This window comes from Sus scrofa, chromosome 6 (genome assembly GCF_054392235.1).
Source record: "Sus scrofa isolate SSC_HxYL_T2T_F1_AM1 chromosome 6, Sscrofa_HxYL_maternal_Yorkshire_Landrace_v2.0, whole genome shotgun sequence".
In the NCBI taxonomy this organism is placed as follows: domain Eukaryota; kingdom Metazoa; phylum Chordata; class Mammalia; order Artiodactyla; family Suidae; genus Sus; species Sus scrofa.
Window position 1 is genome coordinate 14,457,139 of NC_139388.1, and position 22,122 is coordinate 14,479,260.

General features: G+C 57.0%; 1 protein-coding gene and 1 long non-coding RNA gene across 3 annotated transcripts in view; one reads left to right on the forward strand and one right to left on the reverse strand.

The window, feature by feature from the left end:
* The window catches only part of VAC14 (VAC14 component of PIKFYVE complex), a 107,651-nt gene that overhangs the window by 40,134 nt on the left and 45,395 nt on the right, over positions 1 to 22,122 (reverse strand). For both annotated transcript variants that reach the window (XM_021093808.2, XM_084959654.1), the window contains one exon: positions 10,407 to 10,563. In XM_021093808.2, coding sequence (XP_020949467.1) covers positions 10,407 to 10,563 — 157 coding nt within the window. The remainder of the gene's footprint in view (positions 1 to 10,406; positions 10,564 to 22,122) is intronic.
* Positions 4,989 to 11,948, forward strand: LOC110260918 (uncharacterized). The gene is made up of 2 exons (XR_002344516.2): positions 4,989 to 5,312; positions 8,323 to 11,948. It is a non-coding gene; the product is annotated as an uncharacterized LOC110260918 (long non-coding RNA).

Genomic DNA, 22,122 nt, shown 5'->3' on the forward strand with positions numbered 1-22,122 from the left:
CAATTAGACCCCTAGCCTGGGAACCTCCATATGGTGTGGGAGCGGCCCTAGAAAAGGCAGGAAGACAAAAAAAAAAAAAAAAAAAAAAAAAAAAAAAAAGGAATAAATAATGCTGTGATGAACATGCATGTATAAGCGTTTGTGTGAACATGTTTTCATTGTCTTGGTTATATACACAGGATTGGAATTTCTAGATCATACGGTGCCTCTGTGTTTAACTCTTTAGAAACCACAGACTGTTTTCCACAGTGGTTGCACCATTTTATATTCCTACCAGCCATGGGTAAGTGTTCCCGCTTCTCCACATTCTCACAGCATTTGCTATTATTTGTCTTTTTTTTTTCCTTTCCTTTTTTTAGGGCTGCACCTGCAGCATATGGAAGTTCCCAGGCTAGGGGTCAAACTGTGGCCAGCAGTTGTAGCTCTGATTCTGATTTGACCCCTAGCCTGGGAACCTCCATGCATTGCGGGTAAGGTCTTAAAAAGCAAAGCAAAGCAAAAAAAAAAAAAAAAAAAAAAAAAAGATCCACTCTCTGGAGTTCCCATTATGGCGCTTGCAGTGCAGTAGAAACAAATCTGACTAGTATCCTTTGAGATGCCAGTTTGGATCCTTGGCCTCACTCGGTGGGTTAGGGATCTGTGCCATGAGTGCTGCTATGGCTGTGGTGTAGGCAGGCAGCGGCAGCTCTGATTCGACCCCTAGCCTGGGAACTTCCATATGCTACGGGTGTGGTCCTAAAAAGCAAAAAAAAAAAAAAAAAAAAAAAAAAATCTATTCTCTTAGCAATTTTCAAGCATATACTACAGTATTGGGTTTGTTTTTTGTTTTTTTTTTTTTTTTTTGTCTTTTGTCTTTTCAGGGCCAGACCCATGCATATGGAGGTTCCCAGGGTAGAGGTTAAAGTGGAGCTACAGCTGCCCCCATACACCAGAGCCACAGCAATGCCAGATCCGAGCCACATCTGTAGCCTACACCACAGCTCACAGCAACGCCAGATCCTTGACAGACTGAGTGAGGCCAGAGACCGAACCCGCAACCTCATGGTTCCTAGTCAGATTCATTAACCACTGCGCCACAATGGGAACTCCTCCCACAGGATCGTTAACTATAATGACCACACTGTACATCAGCTCCCCAAACTTACTCATCTTCTTCTTGGAAGTTTGTACCCCTTGACCAACCTCTCCCCAAGTGATATCTTAATAGCCAACCAACAGCCACCTTTACTGAGGACTTACGACGTGCAATGCCTGTCTAAACACGTCACACATAGTATCCAAATTAATCCTCAAAACTGTCCTGGAAAACATGTGCTATTACTATTCGCAGCGCTCCAGAGGCCCCACCTATCCCAGTGCGCCACAACGGTAACTCCGCTGCTCTCAATGTGCACGTGGAGAAGCTCTGAATTAGGATGAAGATGACCCACAGTCACAGAGCTGTGAGCAGTGGTGTCTGAGACCTGGGTGGCGGCCTCCAGAGTCCACGCTCTCAGCAGCTCCACCACAGTGCCCATCCCTTGGGCTCTGGCGTTTGGGTGGGTTTGGGGTTTGCAGGTGAGGAGGTGGTACCTTCCTTGGCAGGAGGGCAGAAGATGCCATAAAGACCAGAGGACAGAGAGACGACACTGTCAAGAGCTGTAGAGAAAACACTTTCTATGGGAACTCAGGGAGGACACCGGGGGAAGCAGAGGGGCCGACGGCAGCATCTGGGGCCATCGCTTTCCGGGCTGACCCCTCCCTGGCTCAGGAGCCCTGTGGGAGTCACAACTCCCTCCCCAGCCCAGCCACCCTCGTGCATGAGATGGGCAGGGTGTGGGATCCCAGACTGCGTGTGAGGTATCAGGTCCCAGAAACATCAGTCCAAAGTACAAAACAGGAACGTGTGGAGCCGTCCAGAGCGCTACAAAGGAGCCTTAACAGAGGGGCCCCTGCGGGCTGACATCATTAGAGGCATCACATGCCAGTGGCCAGGAAGCAGCCGTAAAACCTTCCTCCAGCAGTTGTGTCATTTTGCTGAATTGACACTTCTTTACGTCCATGTATGGTCCTTACAGGGAAGTGGCTGGGAACTGGAAAAGGTGTTTCCTGTTTTGTTTTCCTGGCTGTGAACCACTGTATAAAGATTTCTCACCAGGAGCCACACCTTCAAACTGCTGTCCTCTTTCCTGAATCTCTTCAACAGCTCCAGGGAACTGTGCTTGGAGCACAGGGGTGGACCTTGAGTGAGAAGCCCAGTTCAGGGGCAGGTCTCAGTGAACTTCTTGTTTGCAGTGTGTTGTTCTGGGTCCCTGCCCGGAAGAGCCTGGCCCTGGATGTCCCGAGTGACACTGGAATGGCCAACAGTCTCTGCTCCCTGGCCCAGAGAGGCTGCTTGCAGAATCCAGTGTCACGTTCTTATAGATCGAGTTACTCCAGGCCCAGCTGGGAATGATCTGAAGAGGGGGCTGCAGATACAGCTGCTGGGGCAGCCCGGCTGCTTCTCAGCCCTCGTCCCCATCCCACACTCGAGGGTCTGAATTCTGCTGCCCTGGTGGTGGCCTGGCTGGAAGGCAGAGGCTGCACTTCCCCCACTGGAGGTGCGTGGGTGGCAGCCCAGCTCCCTGCAAATGTCTGCTGGGTGTTTGCCTGTGACGGCTCCTTAAGTCCCTGTCCCCTTCTTGCTTCTGTATGTGCACCCCTGTCCCACCCCACTTCCAGGCTTATGTTCCATGGCATTCCAAAGGACAAAGGGAGAGAGACTGATCACCTGGGGCCACGGTCTCCAGTCCCCCGAGGCTGGCTGTCCTGGCAGGCACTGGGGAGAGGGGCCGGGTGGTTCTGATCCTACAGAGGCAGTGGGAAGCATCAAACATGATGCCTTAGAGCTCAGCTGGGGAGTCCATCAGACCTGGGTTTGGATCAGATCTCCACGGAACTATTTACTAGCTGTGCAATGCCGGGCAAGTCTCTGACCATCTCTGACCATAAGCCTCAGTTTCCTTATCTGTAAAGTGGGGGCAATAAGCGCTCCCATTCAGTGAGACAAAATATGTAATGTACTACATATTTTGGGGCCTCCTACACAGTCTGTGCTTAATTAACGGTGCCATCATTGGCAAAGATGCCAAAACCCAGAGCAGTGCCTGAGGCAAATGGTTCCCATTCCCCGAAGCTAGAAAAGGATGACCGAGGGCTGGGCATAGTCTGGAATGTCCCTGAGTGGGGAGGCTTCAGACCTGGACAGTTTCACAGTGCTCTGCTGAGAGGTAGGGAGGCTGTGAGGAGGAGCCCCCACCACCCCCACACTCAGGGAGGGAGATCTGCCCACCTCTTCGCTGACAGACTGGCAGAAATGAAGGCCTGGGGTTGTCCTGGACACGTCCCTGGTCCCCTTAGCCACAGGGCCCCACAGTCGACTCTCCCTGTCCAGGGACGAATGGCACCCTCCCCCCGCCCCGGAGCTGAGGCCCTTAGGAGGGGGGAGGTAGGCAGAGTCACGTCTGGGAGAAGCCACAGTGAGTGACTCCCATCCTCCCAGCGCGCCAGTGGCTGGGAAAGTTTCCGCGGCTCAGTTAAAGATTACAAAGAGCAGGAGGCCGGGTGCATCCTGAGTGGGGGCTGATGGGAACTTCTGGGGAGCTGCCTGAGGCCTCTGGCTCTTCAGGCTCCCACTTCGGCAATGGACTCTGGTCAGGGCCGCTGCCCTGGAGAGGAGGAGCCTTTGCAGGACAGGGCAGGGTGCCTTGGGAAGCTGGCTGAGGTCTGGGCCCAACTGTGAAGAAAGGACAGGTCTGGGCAGGGCAGTCCTCTCACGGCAGGGTGGACTGGGCAAGGAAGGGGTGCACCTGCGTTCACCATGGACAGGGTGAGAGCCTCCCCGGTTCCTCCCAGCCTCAGTTTCTCACTGGCCCCACCAGGTACTTTCCTGACTAACCAGCCCTTCAGGCCCGGCTGGCTTGAGGCAGAACCCGTAAGATGTGCCGGGGCAGAGCTGCGGCATGGAAGGAGAAGATGGGGTGGAGAGAGAACAAACTCACTCCAGGGCTGTTACTACACGGCAAGACAGGCCTCTCTCAACTCAACTAGCTTCTGCCCAACTGCAGCCTGCTCCTCCCGGCAGGGGCTCACCGCGCCTCCACCGCCACTTGCTCTTCTGCCCACCGACGAGCTCAGCTGGGCAGCTGCCTCCTTTCTCGGCAGCTGATAAAGCCAACCCTGCTGAGCTCTGCTGTGCGCGTGCGTGTGTGAGTGTGTGAGTGTGTGTGCGTGCGTGTGTGTGAGAGTGTGTGTGTGTGTGTGTGTGTGTGTGTGTGTGTGTGTGTGTGTGTGGCGGGTGGTGGGGGCGAGGGGCTGCTGGCCATTAGGATGGGGCAGAGCTCTGGCAGAAGCCTGGTGCCCGAATTCAGGGCACAGCCTCCAGCCTGCGCTGCGAGAACCTGCTGGGGTGACAGGGCCGAGGGCCTTTTACTCAGGCGACATTCTCAAGAGCACAGTCCCCCAGGCCTGCTGGAGACGGTGGGAGTTGTTCTGGCTGGAGCCGGGGAGGTGGGGAGGAGAGGAGAGGGCTGGGGACAGCCTGGCCATGGGGCTCAGGGACGTGCCTTTTGAGGGGCTGAGGAGAGCAGGATTTCTACTCCCCGGTCCTCTGAGGACCAGTCCCTGGGCCGAGAGCCGCCCGCCTGCGTCTCTGGCTTAGAGGAGCGGCTCCGGCAGGAAGTGCACGTGACCGCCGGCTGGCCGAGGGGCAGACAGATGCTGTCGAGAGCACCCTGTGTGCAAACCCAGGCCGGTGGGGTGGGCGGCCAGGGAGCCAGCTCTGCAGATGTTACTAAGTGAAACCTGATGTGGCGACATGAGAATCTGCAGAACGTCTCACAAACAACCTTCCCGGGGATGTTTTGGATTGAGCTTTGTGGCTATGACGCGAAGGAGCCTCACATGTCAGGATAAAAATAGCTCTGGCCTCAATACACAACCGCGAGTCACAGTTCAACAAAACCAGATGCGAAAACATTAGCCGCCCAAACCCGGCTCGGCAGGGTCCCTGCTCCGCTGCTGGCCCTCCCGCCTACCTCCTGGGTGGGTCGGCGGCGCGGGGGGCCTGGCCAGCCCCTCAGGTGGGCATCTGCAGCTGCTGCCCTGAGAGGGCAGGGGTGGAGCCAGAGGACCCGGCTCGGATCCAGGTGGTGTCGCTGGCTGGCAGGGCAGCCCTGAGGAAGTGCCACCTTCTCTGGCCAATTCCTGTCTGTGAACCTCGCAGGGATAAGAGCGGAACGCAGTGCCTGGCATGGGAAGCGCTCTGAGGCGGGGGCTGCAGGACTGAGAGGCTGGTATGGAACCAAGGGACAGGCAGGGAAGGGGCAGCGTCCACACAGAAGGAACGGGCTGGGAGAAAGGGTGGCCCCAGCCTCTCAGGAAGCAGGGCCTCAGGGGTGTGGTGTCTGCAGAGTCAGCGGGTCCAAACCCCACGGCTGTGTAGACAAAAGGGTGGTTAAGACATTGCCGCAACGGCACCCTCGGAACCCAATGCAAAAGACAGTTACTTTCCTTACTGTGGAAAAGCCGGGAGCCCCAGCAGTCACCCCAATCTAGGAGGCTTTCCAGCTGCCTGGTTCAGAGCAAGAGATAAGCTAATGGGCCACGGCAGGGCCTGGGAGGAACTTCCCGCTGATGTGGCAGTGGAGAGGGGCTGTATCACTGCTGTGGGGGCAGGGCCGGGGCCAAGGGCAGCGCTGGGGTGACCGGGAAGGGGCCTGGCTTGGAGGGGGCCCAGGCTCTCCATCTGGGGAAGGCCTGGGCAGAGGTCCTAGGGCAGCCTGGGACCTGGGGTTGGGGACTGGGTGATCGGCCCTGTACCCGCTCCTTCTGTCTGTGAGAGAAACTCTGGAAGAGGGGTGCTGGCCCTCACTGGGAGCCTGGTGCTAGGGACTCAGAGATGAGCATGGCCCGTGACCTGGGATGGTATTTCTCAACCTGAGAAGCAAACAGGTCACATGGCAATCCTGATAAAAGGAAGTTCTGAGTCTGGGGTGGGTCTGAGGGTCCGCATTTCTAAGGAGCTCTGAGTGACGCTGAGGCTACTGTGACCTGCACTTGCAGGTGACGAAGAGGTCACAGGCAAACGCCACAGCATGACGGGTGGGAGGAATGGAGCCTGGCCGTGGATATCCCGGAAAGCTGCAGAGAAGAGCAGCCGTCTGCGCTGACGTGGGGCACGAGCAAGCTCTCGTAATCAGAGGGGTGGAAGCCACAGCAGCATTTTACACACACGGGGCATTTACCTCAGCCCCTTCCCCTGAAGCTCATAGAGCCTCCAAGGGGCCCATCACCTGACCCATAGAGGAGGGAGAGGTGGCACTGAGGCAGGACCCTTGCCCAAGGTCACAGGACAGGCAGGGTGGAGCTGGGCTGGGAACCTAGATCCTTCTGAGCCCGGCGCCCAAGTGCTTTTACGCTGCCTGAGATGGGCGTGTGGAGGAAGGGCCTTCGGGGCTCCCAGGGCAGCTTTCTGGGGGCTGGACACGGTCTGGTGTGGCTGCAGTTAGTAGAGGGCAGGCCAGGGAGGGAGGCGGCAGAGGGCAGGAAATGAGGTGCTGAGGGGGCCTAAAGCCGGAATGGGGGTCCTGAAGTTACCATGAAGACGAGGGATATCCCTCAAACTGCCAGGCTGGGGCCACAGCCCCGCACCCAGAGGAAGCACTTGGACCCCCAGCCCCGCCACCACCACTGGGCGAGGGCGGGGTTCACGAGGGCTCCTGTCCTGTGAGCGTGAACGTGGAGAGAGCAGGCCCTCCACCGCCTGCCACGATCCCCCCGGCCCTGAGGCAGTGCTGTCCCCAGAGATGGATGTCGTGAGGGTTGAGGGCTGACCCTCGCCGAGGGTTCCGTGAGCTGACGTGTGGGATGCGCTGAGAACAGTGTCTTGTCCTGAACGAGCACTCAACGTCACTGCTGATGCTGGGGAGACTGCCGGGGATGGCTTTCTGGGTTCTCCTAGACCTCATTTCTGCCCTTGGCCACACCAGGCTCGGCTGTAAGCAACACACGTGAATCGCAGTGTATGCTGTTACCCGTGTGTTTAGAGCTGGGACCTGAGAGTCCTGTAGGACACACTGGCACGAGCTGCTTTATACCAGGAATGGGCCCCTGGCCAGAAGGGAAGGCCAGGAAGACTGGGTTTTGGGAGCAAACATCAGTCCTGGGGTGACCTTTGGTCCCAGCTTGCCACACTGCTGATGGGCATGGCCTAGGCCCCCCTCTCCTGCAGCAGGATGTCCAGGCTCATCTCAACGGGGACTCATCCCAGAGCTCCTGCTCAGGCACAGACAGACCCCCTTGTGGGCCTCACCAGCCCCTCTCCCTGGAACCTGGCAGAGCCCCAGAGATGTCCCCTTGTGTGGAGTCAAGCAAAGAAGGCACAACAGTTGCCAAGTCACAGGGGACCCACCCACCCCTTTTGGGGTCATTTCACCAAATCACAAGTTAGGAAGACAGGGAGGGAAATGTGCTGTCCCTCCACGGGCTTCCCTGGGGTGGCCCACGCAGGCAGCGCCCCCTCCTGCCTGCCTGAAGTGGCCCTCTCCCCAGCCCAGGGCTCTGCCAAGGTCAGGAACAAAGAGGGGTGGATGGGAGAAGTAGGACCACTGCCTCTGCCCCTTCTGCTCTGACCTAGAGGGAGAGATGTTCACGCCAGGCCAAGCAAGAGCAAAATTCCCGGTGGGCAACTCTGCTGTGGCCCCAGGGACACTGTGGTGGCACATCTGGGAGAAACAGCAGCTGCCCGGGCATGTGATGGGCCGGTTTCCCCACCGCTGCCTTCCCTCTGCACCGACTGAGTTTACAGACCGATGCACAGGCGGGGCCATATGGTTCCCTACCAAAGCCACTGGTTTCATCTCTGTAGGCTCCTTGCTTCCCTGGCTTCCCAAAGTCCCTTTATGGGGTGGGGGTGGGGTGATCTCTCTTAAAGGGACACAGCTCTGCGGTCTGCAAGTTCTCAGGGCTGTGCCCTGGACAGCCGGAGGAAGGCAGAATCCAAACAGGAAGGGGATCTGGCCTCACAGCCTCTGTTCACATGCACGGCTGGACCGAAACAGACAGAACGAACCCCTTGCGTGCCTGAGAAGCGATGGGAGAAAGAGCAGCCACGGAGGAATGAGGGTGCACCTCCTGCATGCGTTCTGAGCTACACAGCCACCCCCACCATCCTCAGGGCCTGGCATGTGCCCTTCCCAGGGCGGCTGAGGCGGGAGAGGGGATGGGCACAGCTCTTACTTTCCAAGCTCTTCTATTCCTACCTACCTTGAGCTTGAACTTTTTTTTTTTTTTTGGCTGCACCAGGGATCGAATCTGAGCCACAGCAGTGACAGTGACAACACCAGATCTTTAACAAGCTATGCCACCTGAGAGCTCCTTGAGCTTGAGCTTTTAAAACCACAGACCCAGCTGAAAGCTCTGCTGTCCGCATGCATGTGCGGTTCCCACACTCCCTGCAGCGCACACGTGGGTCTCCGGCCGAGAGCGCGGGGCCCCCAGCACAGGATACCCTGGAAGCAGGAAGCATTACCGCCCTTCCTTGGTGCTCTTTCTAGGATGGAATTTCTTCCCATCTGGCAGAGCTGACTGTTTTTCTATGAACTCAGAGTGAATCCCTGCCTGATGTGACACAGTCTGACATGCTCATGAGCTGGGGCACGTCTTCACCACTCCGGCTTCCTCAGCGGCCCACGTGTCTCGACAGGGCTAGGAGATGGGGTTCAGGGCTCTTCGCCATCCAAGTCCCTGTCAGCCCCTGTGGGGGCGGGGGTCTGCTGCCCAACCCCTGGGCCAGGCCCTGCAGCCCCAGGGCCTACACCCTGCCCCCTCCAGCGCAGACCTGGCCCAACTTTGCACCACCCAGTAAGCATTTCACAATCATCGACTTCTCTGTGTCTGGGAGGAACGGACACCTTACAGATGGAGGCTGGGATCACAGAGAGTCCCGGGAGAGCGAGGTGCCTGCTGCCCGACGCTGTCCTGCCTCAGCTTCCCCTCTGAGGATGCTCCATAGCTGCCTCCTGGGGAGGGAGAGCTAAGGGCTGGCCTCCGCCAGCAGGGAACCTTCTCTCTGCTGCTGCCCTTCTCCCCCCCATCCGTCCCCACCCCCACACTCAGCCTCTGGCATCCTTGCCACTCATCTGGAGACCTCAGGTTGGCCCCTGAGTGCTGACCTGGGGACACAGGATGAAGAGTTGACCCCTGAGCTGTGGGACAGGGTAGGAATCTCTGCAGGGGTCTGGGGGTCAGGGTGTAGGAGCCTCCTGGCCACAGCCTCTGACTGTCCAGAGGAAATGGCTCATGCGCAGGGAAGCACTGCATCCTCCGAAACAAGAGAAGGAAGCTGGGCTGCCGCTTGAGCCCCTGACTCCTTCCTTGCTTGGGTCAGAAACAGCTGGAAACTTGGGACCAGCTGCAGGCAGAGCATGCACAGTGGCGGTGGTCTGAAGCCTAGTGTCCTATGTGACACTCCACTGCAGGGGCTTGACTTCCAGTGTCATTGGGGAGATATCTTCAATGCCTGGGCCTTCTGTGATTGACCTGGGAGTCCTTGGGTCACCTCCACGTCCACCCAGCAGGTACCCTCAGGGCCGAGTACCAAGATGCCTTCTGGGATAAGCGTGGCGGGACTGCAGATCTATCTGACCCTTGCCTTCTGCGCCAAAGGAGCTCTAGGACCTTGTATCTGGATGTCAAAAGCCGCTCAGGGGACAGAGAGGCACCCAGACAAATGCCCAAGATTCGCTAGGTACTTTCCTTCCAGCTTGCATCCCTGGGTATCTTCCAGGATCCTGGCGCTGGAGGGAAGTGGCGTCTGACTGGGAGGAGGACCTGAGAGTCACAGAGACCCAGCGAGAAGAGCCACCTGCTATCTGGAAGGACCCCAAGGGGTGAGCACCACAGCCACCTTCACATTCAAGGACAGCTCGGAAACAGCCTGTTCGAATTATTCCCTCTCCTGCCTGGGCCGCCTGCCCTGTTATTTTTAGCTTCTTGACAAGGAAGGAACTTGTTGCCTAGTCTTCTGCCCGTGACACCCAAGACTTGGATGCCCCTTGATTCCTGATGGGGAGATGCCACCCCAGGGAAAGAGACGATCAGCTGACTTGGATGGATTTGTATTTAGCCAATGGTTCAAAAGCCTGAAAGGGGCAGGGAGATGAGGAAAAAGGGATGGGAGGGACTCATCCAGGGGCGGAGGGCTGCTGGAGTGGGAGCCAGGAGGCCGCAGTCTGCCTGCATCCTGGACAGGGCAGGTCACCGACCCTCACCCTTGGCCGAGCCCTAGGGCTCAACAGGGACAGCCCAGTGGCCAGCGCGGTCCAGGATGGGACTGAGCCCTGCCCCTCCCAGAGTCCCGAGGCTGCAACCATCAGGGGGAGACTCACCGGGAGTGCTCAGCAGGCTGGCTCTGCCAGGTGTGGGCACCTGGAGCTCCGAGTGGCCGACCCGGAGGTCAGGGCCATCGGGCGGGCCTGCGTCATCTGTCTGGCCTGCGGGAGAGGATGCAATTTCTGCCAGCACCTCCAGATCCTTGAGGATAACCTGGGGGAGAAAAGGAGAGGATGAGGGCTGAGGACCTCCATGCCGAGCTGTGGCTGGAGATGGAGAGCCGCCTCCAGGGCGTGGGGAGGGGCTGCAGAGGCCGATGTGCTGGTGAGAGCTGCCAAGACCGAGAGCTCTACAGACGACGGGGAGGAGAACACACACAGGAGGCGGACGGGGGCAAGCAGAGGAAGGAAGCTGGAGTCTGAGGCCCAGGAGTCAGCTCTCCCAAGACCACACCTCTCCGGTCCCCCGGAGAAGTGGACTCAGGCACAGGGCGCCACCTGTGCTGTGTGTACCTCAGGGTTTCCGGACTGCCCGTGCCTCAGTGTCACTTGTGCCCTCCAGGCCACACTCTTGGGTTTGCCAGCTATGGCCCAGCCCACCACCAGGCCACAGGACAGGTCCTTCTGCAGAGGCGACCCCAGGCCTACCCTCCTCGTACGGGGTGCAACTCGAGGCTCCAGGAGCACATTTCAACTTTCAGATGCAGCGTTCAGTTCTCAGCCACCTGTGTGACACTCATACACAGATGCAAGGGGCTCCCGGGCTGCCCCCACTGCCTTGAGAGCCCTTGGACCTTTAGAGGCTGTCTCGTCCCACACAGCACCCATCTCCTTCTGCTCCTCACCTGGCACTGACAGCGAGCAAGATGGTGCCTTAGTGGGGCGGGGTGTGTGTGTGTGTAAGTGTAACCCACCTGTCCCAGCTCCTCCTGCAGGGCCCTCACCTCACGGCCGATAGACCTGCCCATCCCTCTCACCTCTGTGCTCTGAAGAAGGCCTGTGCCTGTCCCAGCACAGGTGTCCTTCCAGGACTGTCCCTAATACTCAGTGGCTGTCCAACAGGCATCAGTTGAATGGATGGAGGACTGTGCCTGAGCCCAGGCCAAGAATTACCAGGGCAACTGAGGGCTCTGGTCCTGACCAGCAGAAATGACACCGTGCACCGGTGGGTGGGGCCCTGGTGGCTGGGCTGTGTGCAGCAGGACAGTCCAGCATGGAACCTGGTGACTGGTCAAGATAAAGCTACTCCAGGGCTCTTTGCGGGACGATACAAATGTTCTGGAGTTAGACAGTGGTGATAGGCACAGAACCTTGTATATACATTAAAAACAACTGAGTTGTATACATTAAAAAGGCAATTTCTGGAGTTCCCATTGTGGCACAGTGGAAACAAATCCGACTAGGAACCATGAGGTTGCGAGTTCAATCCCTGGCCTCGCTCAGTGGGTTAAGGATCCAGCAGTGCTGTGGGCTGTGGTGTAGGCTGCAGACATGGTTTGGATCCAGTGTTACTATGGCTGTGGTGTAGGCCAGCAGCTGCAGCTCCAATTCTACCCCTAGCCTGGGAACCTCCATATGCCATGGGTATGGCCCCAAAAATGGGGGGAAAAAATTAGGAAAAAAAAAGGCAATTTTTATTTTAAAAACATAGAGGATAGGAGTTCCCATCGTGGCTCAATGGGAACAAATCTGACTAGTATCCGTGAGGATGCAGGTTCCATCTTTGGCTTCACTCAGCGGGTTAAGGATCCGGCATTGCTGTGAGCTGTGGTGTAGGTTGCAGATGCGGCTCAGATCTGGTGTTGCTATGGCTGCAGGCCTGATTCAACCCCTAGCCTGGGAACCTCTACCTACTGCAAGTGCAGGTTTAAAAAGACAAAAAAACAAAAACAAAAACAAAAACAACCAAAAAAAAAAAAAAAAAAAAAGAAAGAAAGAAAGAAAGAAAGAAAGAAAAGAAAGCTATTATCCTCTTCATGTAGCTTGAAAGTAGTTCTTGTGTCAACAGGAGTGCCTCTTCCTACCTGCCCCGACTGCCACTTCTCCTCCGGGTTTCCTCTCTGCCCGCCCTGGCCCCTCCGTCTTCTCCCAGCAGCACAGGGTGATCAGCACGCAGCTCCCCTGCTGCACCTCATCCAGGCTGGACACGGAACTCCTGCGCACAAACACTAGCTCCCGTCTGCCCAGCCTGGTCCTCTCCCTCCTGTCCCCTGCTCTCAGCCTCACTCGAGCACCCGCTGTGCTATGTACCGGGGCTGCAGGTGAGTCAGACATGCCCTTGCCCACGGCCTTGCCCAGACACCTGCCTTTCTGTGATCAGTGGATGTGATTTCAGAGCATTCTGATGGCTAGGTCTGCAGGGAATGGGTCCACGCTGGCTCAAAGTCATGGCTGCTAAGCACCCAGCAGACAGCAGGAGCAAGGGTGGCCCTTATGGCCGGACCAAGAGCTGGGGCCCTGGAGGGGTCTAGGACTGGAAGCAGGGAGGCCCAGACATTTGCTTCCACTGAGGGAGGCCCCCAGAAGGCTCTTTACTTCAGCAATGACAGAAAGAGGGCAGAGAGGGAGCCGGTGGATGGGGGAAGGGGCAGCAATAGTGCAGCGCTGGGAGAGGCAGCCCCTCCCTCCAGCACATCCAACCAGGGAGCAGCGAGCGAGTGTGCCCTGAAGAGTTAAACAGAGCTACAGGTTTCTAGTGTTTCATCCGAGGGGGCCGAAGAGACATAGTGCAACAACTTGCACAAGAAAGCTCCCATCATCGCTGTTCATCGTAGCAAGAAAGCGGTGGCGCCTCTAAGATTTTGATATGTCTTTTCCCCACACTACCAAGCAATATTCTGACACAAGCTGGGTGTCCCATCACTCAACGCAGTTCTGACACTCTCCCTGGTGACAGCGCCAGGCCCATTGGTTGACGGCTCTGCGTACAAGACTGCGCCCTAGAAAGCTCTCTTCAGATGCCCATCACAAGTCCAGGTTGTCACTCGTTCTGACCCACTGGCCGAAGATCAGAGGGTCCCGGGAACGCTCCTTGGGTTTAACTTGCTCAAGCAGCTCAGAGAACTCAGGAAACATTTTCCTTACCAGATCCCCCATTTATCATAAAGGATACGACTCAGGCCAAATGGAAGAGAAGCACAGGGGAAAAGGGCTGGGAAGACGGGCACAGAGCCTCCATGCCCTCTCTGCACACACCACTCTTTCCCAGGCTCCACGAGCTCACCAACCTGCCGGCTCTCCAGACCCCATCCTCCTGGGCTTTTACGGAGGCTTCACGGCACAGGCACGACACATGAAATCACTGGCCATGGGCGACGGATCCAACCTCCAGCCCCTCTCCCCTCCCTGGAGGTCAGGATGCAGGGCCAAGGTCCAACTTTCTAATCAGGATCGGTTCTCCTAGAAACCAACCGTCACCTTTTTTTTTTTTTTTTTTTTTTGGTCTTTTTTGTTGCTGTTGCTGTTTCTTGGGCCGCTCCCACGGCATATGGAGGTTCCCAGGCTAGGGGTCCAATCGGAGCTGTAGCCACCAGCCTACGCCAGAGCCACAGCAACGCGGGATCCGAGCCGCGTCTGCAACCTACGCCACAGCTCACGGCAACGCCGGATCATTAACCCACTGAGCAAGGGCAGGGATCGAACCCGCAACCTCATGGTTCCTAGTCGGATTCGTTAACCACTGCGCCACGATGGGAACTCCCAACCGCCACCTTTAGGTGGGATCCAGTCACCTCATTAATCTAACCAAAGACCCCTTTATCACTCTCATCCCTTAGGAAATTCCAAGAGTTTTAAGGGCCTTTGTGCCAGAAACAGGGAAGGAAGATCAAATACACATTTATTATATATTGCAGTCTCACAAACCCAAACGTCCATCAACCGATAATGGATGAAAACACTATGTCACATCCATGCCATGAACTATTATTTGGCCATAAAAAGGAACCAAGTTCTGATACTCTCTTCAACACGGAGGAACCTTGCAAACATTTGCTAAGTGGAAAAAGCCAGATGCAAACGGTCACACACATTTAGAGGAAATAGAAGAGACAAATCTACAGAGACAGAAGGTAGGATGTGGTTGCCAGGGAGAGTGAGACACGGGGTGTGATTGCTAACGGGCATAGGGGTTTTGGGGGGATGCTATACTTTAGTAGGATAACTTTTATGATAGGTGACCTGGCTCTTAAAAAAAAGAATTAAGGAGTTTTCTTGTGCCACAGCGGGTTAACGATCGGGCACTAGCACTGCAACAGCTGGGGTTGCTGCTGTGGCTTGGGTTTGATCCATGGCTTATGCCATGGGCATGGCCAGAAAAATCAATAAGACAAAACAAAAGAAAAAGAATCAAGTCGAAAAAAACCCCAAACCAGCACCCTAGTTCCCAATCCAGGGTGCTCCTTGATCAGTTTGCTCTGGCTCTGCCCTGGGCTGCAGGGGTGGGGCCTCTTACAAAGGTCTGGAGTCCCAGGGGAGCCGAGGGGGCTGGGGGCCTGATGCTGCCCCACGGGGGCACAACAACCCACACCAGGCTTCTACTGGATCCTTATCGCCCTGCCTGTTAAGATGCTTGGGAAGAACCACCATGCCTGAGAGGAGAGGCCTGGCCTGTGAGCTGTCTCCACCCTCTGAGTGGCCCTAGGGCTAGGCCATAAGGGACGCAGAGGCCCAAGGAGGCAGCTGTCCCCACTCCCAGCCCTCACATACAATTAACGCCCTGCTCATCTTCCCTTCCGTCGCACATACTGGCACCTGCTCAAGGTACTAGGGAGTCCACTTAAAATCCAGCTCTAGTCCCCAAACCAGAGACCCATTAGCTACAGGGGTTTTTGCAGTCACAGTCCTGACTTTCAAGCTGGACCCTGCCATTCAGCCAATGACCCTGGACTGGTTAACTTCACTGTACAATCCCCTCCCCTCAGCATCCACGGGGTGCCCACTGTGGATGGGGGCCTGTGCTGGCTGGAGGAGATGCAAGGCTAAACTGGGCCCTGCCTCCAAGAGAGTGACAGGTGATGGCAATGACAAACCAGCACCTGTGCAATGGGAGCTGGCAGCCTGGCCTGAGAGGGCTGGGAGGCTTCAAAAGTACCTGAGCCCCAGTTTGCCAGGGAACCAGAGGGTATAGGAAGGCACGCAAGGCTTGCTCTTAACTAGCATAAGCCTTTCATGGACGTAGGACCAGACGCACGGAAACTTCCAGGAAACTGAGCCCTGGCCTGGCTCTGGAGTGGAGTATGGGGCTGGGGCAGAAATCGGGTGGAAGCCATTGGCAGGGGCAGGTCATCAAGAACCATGACCCAGACAAAGAAGTAGGTCTGAATTTGGTTTGCAGGTGATGGAGAGCCTGAGTTTCCTTGTGTGTGCCAGAGGCATCTCTACCCTGAAGACTGTTGTGAAGACTGCAGGAGATGCTTTATGTACTACTTATTTTTTTCTTTTTAATTTTTTTTTGGCTTTTTAGGGCCACACCTGAGGCATATGGAAGTCCCAGGCTAGGGGTCGAATTGGAGCTACAGCTGCTGGCCTACACCACAACCACAGCAACACCAGATTGGAGCCACATCTGCGACCTGCACCACAGCTCAAGCAACCGCAGATACTGAGTCCACTGAGCAAGGCCAGGGATCAAACCCACGTTCGCATGGGTACTAGTCGGATTCATTTCTGCTGCGCCACGACGGGAACTCCTATGTATTACTTCTGTTCGGAGATTTTTGGTCAGTGGCCCTGGATCAGCGGCGCTCACAGAGGCCTTCGGATTTCCTCTCCACCGAAGGGCATCGACATCACCCATCTCTGTGCACCTTCTGCCCACGGACAGCGCAGCCAGCAAAGCTGCGTATCTCACACTCTGAATTCCCTTGTTTTAGAAGGTGTAACACCAAATGGCAAATGAATGCGAATTACACTTCAACTGACAATTAAAGCCGGAAATGTTGTCTATGGGTTCCTGGCCAACCTGCCTACAGTAAACCTGGCCACGCCTCTGGTGTCTACATATCAATAAATTTGTCTCTGGTCCCTGGGGGCTAAAGGTCATGGACGGGCCTGCCGGGGACACCACCAGGTGCACTTGAAAACACACACACACACACACACACACACACACACACACACACACAGAGCATCCTTCGGCCTCTAGAGCAAGGGGCTTGAAGGGGCTGCCAAAATGGAGGGGAAGAAACGGCTAGAGGAGTGGAATAGGGAGTTGGTGGGGAGCCGCTGGGGCTCCGGGGCTCCTGTGCCATTAAGTCCAGCCTCTGGCTCTTTCCCGCCAGAGCAGCAAACCCCCTCAGTCCAGGGGCTGGACTTGCGGCTATGGAGCCACAAGCCTGATGCAGACCTAGGCCAGGACTCTGTCACTGGAGGGAATGCCAGCAGGGGGCCTGGGACAGAGCGAGAGACCAGGTCGGAGCCGTCCTCCAGCTGGACCTGGCTTTGAGTCTCTGTACCAGCCAGGGTCTTAGTGCTCCACTGCCCTGGAGATCCCACAGCCCTTGGCTTGTGGGCAGGAAGCTCTGGGATAAGGATGCGGTGATCTCAGTAGCTTCGCTTACGCTCAGGGCCTGGACAAAAAGGCCATGAGCTCTAAACGTGCCGTTCGGCCTCTAGAAACCCAGAGCTAGGCCCCCTTCCAGGCGGCAGCCTGGCTGGGCCCACGCCTGCGCAGGCCGGTAGTCCTGGCTCCGAGGACGAGGAAAGGCTCAGAGGAAGCAGGAGGAAGCCACGCCAATTAGTATGCGCTACACAGCGTTGCGCAGAATGAATATAAAACACTTGTGCTTTCTTTTTGTGTGAAAGAAAGAAGGGGGGAAAGAGAGGGAGGGAAGGAGGTTACAAGAAAGCAATATTCTGCAGGAGCAGGAGTGCCTGCTGTTACCATGGCAACGGGCTGGGGGGCAGGGAAGGCACATCAGCTGGTCCCTGGTCCCCGAGTGAGCTGGCCATCGAAGGAGTGAAAGGGTCGGTGGCAACTGAACTGAGTGAGGAAAACATCTGACAAAGCAACTGGGAGGGGAAGGCGCAGGCTTTGGGGTGGGGGGGCGCCGGAACACCCTCCAGGGCTTTGGGGGGCAGAGAGGAGGCTGGGGGACTCCTGAGAAAGGCTTTCCTGCCGGGGGGACGTGACACCAGCAAAGGGCACGTTTCGGTGTGGGCGGGGTATCATCCGGGAGGGCCACGGCGGGCTGTCACCCGGCAGCATTCCAGCAGGCCAAGGACAGTCTCGCGGATGGCGCTGTTTCCCTCCCATCCTGAACCGGTCCATCCAGGCACTCCCTGCCCGACCCCTGTCCACAGACCAGCCCTGGAAAAGGGAGGTGGAAAAGCCTGGAAAAGCCCTCGCGCTGGGGGCTCCCTTCTGCCTCTCCCCGGTGGGCTCCTGCCTGTTCCTGCACTATCAGGGGGGTGGGGGAACAGCTGGAGACCCAGAGATTGGCAAGGCCAAGTCCCTAGTCAGGGAGGCCTATCCTCTCTCCTCCCGAGGCTCCTGAACATGAAGTTCCAGGCTGAGGCTCTCGAGCGATGGGGAATAAATAGTTGCTGACCTGCAGTGCCAAGCAGGAAATGCAAGATGGACGGTTCTGCACAGCTTCTGCCGAGGGGATGGCTGGAGAGGCCTCCCGGTCCTCTACCCACTTATCTCTGAGAAACTTTGTTAAAAGCTTGGCGGGGCCTCTGGTCAGCTGACTGGGCCCCAGATGTCAATGGTTCAGCCTTCCAGCCCCATGAGGAGGGAAGGAAATCCCCAAGCTGGGCCCTCTAGAGTCCCAGCCAGGAGGAAGCCGCAGCAGTGCTTCCAAAGGATGCACTTAGGGTTGGCAGGGGAGGTGAATTCAGGCTTGAGCCTGGACGCCCAGGTCTGCGGGCCGCGACCTAGGGCCATCTGATGCCTCTGCCCAGAGCAGTGGGGCCACAAGGCTGTGCCTGACATCTGGGTCAGGTCAGGCTGCTCCCTATTCTTAGAAGTGATGCTGACAGTAAGTGAAGGGGTACTGAGGAGCCGTGAGGCCTTCTGTTTCCTGCCACACAGAGTCTGTCCCCTTCCTTCACAAGGGACAGCTCAGTGAGTCAAGCCTTTTTAATCTCTGACACCCACAGAATGGCTCCTGTGGCTGCTGGAATTGGCCAGAGAGCTGACCGTAGGAAGCCAGGCTGCCATCTCCAGGAAGGGTCCCCTGAGGATGCTGAGGGAAGGCCTCAGCATCTCCACGGGCCCCAGAACATTCCATCTATAAAGCTCTGGCAGAAGATCCCTGGCACCAGCTGGCACCAGGGCTGGAGACCCCCCGCCTGGGACACAGAGCAAACCTGAGATGCAGAAGGCAGCAAGCAGACCCCAGCCCAGTGCAGCATGGGAAAGGGTGGTTTTCTCAGAAAAGCCTTCAGCTACGACAGGGTCAGAGCAGGTCAGGCCCAGCATCTCCTGGGAGGCAGGTCCCACAGCTCTGCAGCCCCGCCTTTTGCAATAAGAAAGGAAAGCACTGCCAAAAAGAACACTTAGATTTGGGGGTGGGGCAGCAGGACTGTTTAGACCTATTTTCCTACTGAGAAAACAACCCTGGTTAAAACCTTGTATGTCTTAGTTAAGCAAAAAAAAAAAAAAAAAAAACAACCTTAAAAGAAAAAAAAAAAAAAAAGGATTACATCTTGGTTTGTTGCCTTTGAATGCATGCCCTTAAGAATCAGGACTGCTTTTTTTCTTTCTCTTTTGAGTTAAATTTGAAATTCATTCCTAAGTGCCCAGTTCTGTGCTGCACATGCCAAAGGCCAGCACCTAACGCTATTAAGTTCCACTAACAGAGGCAGCACAGTGTGGGTTCTGGCAGCTTAAAACCTTCCAGCCGCCATCCCTCTCAGGGCGGAGGAGGGAAAGGCCAGCCTGGGGTGAGAGGACCTGGAGACCAGGTCCCCCACCCTTCTCTCCCACCCCAGGGCTTCCTGCTGAAGCCAGCCATTGCTCAATTGCATCCCAGAGGCCCCTGACCAGGAGGTGCCCTTCCAGCCCGATAAATTCTCCCATGAGCGAGGCAGGGCACGGGGAGGGGGCGGGCTGCACCGAGGGCAGCTCGGGAGCAGTAGGCACACCATTATAGCTTGGTTACCAGGCGATGAGCCGAGGGGCCACCGTCTCCCGGGCATGGGTCCATGGCAACCAGGAGAGGAGTGCAGGGCTCTCTGGTCTCCTGCCCACCGCCGGGTCTCTGCTTAATCCCCGCGTACATGCAAACCACACTCAGGGCCAGCAGGAGAGGCAGGAGGGCAGGGCGGGCTGCAGGGGGATCAGCTTACCACCTGCCCCACGTCCTATCTGTTCACTTGCTCATGAGACATGTCTGAGCACCTACGATGTGCTGGCCATGGCCTCTATCCTCACTGAGTGTGACAAGGGCTGTGAGAGGGTCTGAGGGCACAAGGTGCTGGCGTGACACAGACGGGGGCCTGGCCAATGATGGCCTGCACAGGTCTGGAGTGGAGTGAGTGCTCGGGGCACTTCCTGTCCTCACAGTCTCCAGCCACCAGAACGCCCCACCCTGTCCATGGGCCTTGCAAACTGCCAACAGGAAGAGGTCAGGGAAATCGGACTGACCTAGCTTTGGCCATCACCGGAGGAGGAAAAATTGACACACATCTTGGGAGAAACCCTGACCTCTGAGGATGCCACAAGCGGAGTGGGTGTGGAAACAGGGGGCCCTGGCCTGGCCACCACCTCGAGGGCTATGGAGAGAGGGCATGAGGGCTGAGAGCCAGGGCCTGGTCCATAATCTCCCAACAGGATCTGAGGCTGGTCCACAACCAAGGTTCTCAACCAGAAATGGTATCAAAACCACAGGGGGTGGTGGACAGTATCGGTGCCCAGGCCACGAGGCCCCACCCGCGAGAACGGCTCAGCAGGTCGGGGCTGAGGCCCACGCAGCCCGATTCTAAACAGCTCCAGCGGATCTGACATCAGCCCTGGTGTGCGTGGCTCCCTCAAGGGGCTTCTGGCGGTGTTGTTGGACTTTCACCTTTCTAGGTGAGATGACTGACGGCTTCTTAAGTTCAAGGACAGGTGGGGAGTTCCTGTCGTGGCTCAGTGGTTAACAAACCTGAGTAGTATCCATGAGTATGTGAGTTCGATCAATCCCTGACCTCGCTCAGTGGGTTAGGGATCCGGCGTTGCCATGGTTGTGGCGTAGGCCAGCAGCAACAGCTCCGATTAGACCCCTAGCCTGGGAACCTCCATACGCTGCGGTGTGCCCCTAAAAGGACAAATGACAAAAACAGAAACAAAAAAAGGACAGGTGGGCGGGGGCAGATGGTGTGCTCACCTCTGGAGGCCAGCTGGTCTATCTGGGCTCTGTGAGAGCCCCGGCCCTGTCCAGGCGAAGGAGGCTCCCAACCGGGGCCCCTCCGGGGACTCCTTCCTTCCTGTGTCACTGGGCCCTCCTTTGGGAAAGCAAGCCTCCCCTTCGCCCACTTCTCAGTCCACCCTCTGCCCTCATCAGGAGCCCGGGGTGCCAGGCAGCGGCCCCCTGCCCAGCCCAGGTGCTTCAGTTGACGGTGTGGCTTTGGGACCTCACTTGCCCATCAGTGGAGGGAATCTGGGCGGAAACAGACTGAGAACCCTTGGCACATAAACCTGTCCTCCTAGAGCAGAGAATGGCAGCTGATGGCGGAGCGGGTGGGTATCGGGGGTCCCCCGTTAGCCGAGGGAGGCTGATGTGAGGCCCTGAAAGTGCACAGTGAGGCGACGTGGAAGAATGAGAGCAGCAAGGCCTCCCCTGGGCAAGGCGCTCCTTAGAGTCTCCTGTCCAGGGCTCAGGGCAGAAGACATCCCAAGACCCCTAGTGGTGACAGCCGGTGCCTTGGCTGGGCCGTGGGGGCTGGGCTGGGCTGTCCCTGTGGCTGGAGGCCTGCGTCTCTGCCTTGCTGGCCACGGCTGTTGTCCCTTCCCCTTCTTTGCCTGCCTCTCGTTCTCTCTCCAAAGCCTGTGCAGGAAGCCGCAGGGAGATCGGCGTGGACCGGTTTCTGCATCCTTGGCTGGGCCCCGGGAGGCTGCAGCCGGAGAGGTGCACACCTTTCTCGGTTGGGCTGTTCGTGCCGGGGCCCAGCTTCTCTCTCCACGTGGGCTGGGCTCTCGGTGGGAAGAATACAGTTCTATGCCCCCCGACACCTTGCCCCTTGGTTGTCCATGCTGGCATTGGACCTGATCGTGTGATCGGACCGTAAAGAGATTTTCAGAACTGAAGTGGGGGGTGGAGGGATTGTTTTTGTTTGTTTTGGAGAGTGGATGGAATGAGAATTGGAGTGAAAAAAAAAACTGAGGCAAGGACATGAGAAGGAAAAACAAGTCCCATTCTTACGAAGACTGTCCACTTTTGAACAGGCGCATTAGTATTCTAGGTAGCCGCGTCAGGACCACACAAAATCAGAGCTGGACGGGACTAACACGAGCCAGTCCAACCGCGTTTTAAGGAGGAAAACTGAGGTGAGGAGATGCTATGGCCTTGCCAGGTCTCACAGAGAGGGTGAGGGTGGCAGCGTGGAGCAGAGGCCTGTCCCCTCCTGTTTCTCACCCGGCTGCTTCCACACCGCCCCTCAGTGTCTTAGCCACTGGCCCCACTCCTGAGGCAGCCCAAAGGGGCAGGTCAAAGTCAAATGCATCTGGACCAAAGGGGGCCTGGCCTGGATAAAGCAGCGCCCCTCCCCACCCTGGTGCAGCAAGGTCAGACCTCGTGTGGGTTTTAGATGTTCTAGAATCAGACAGACCCCACTTGCAATTCTGGCT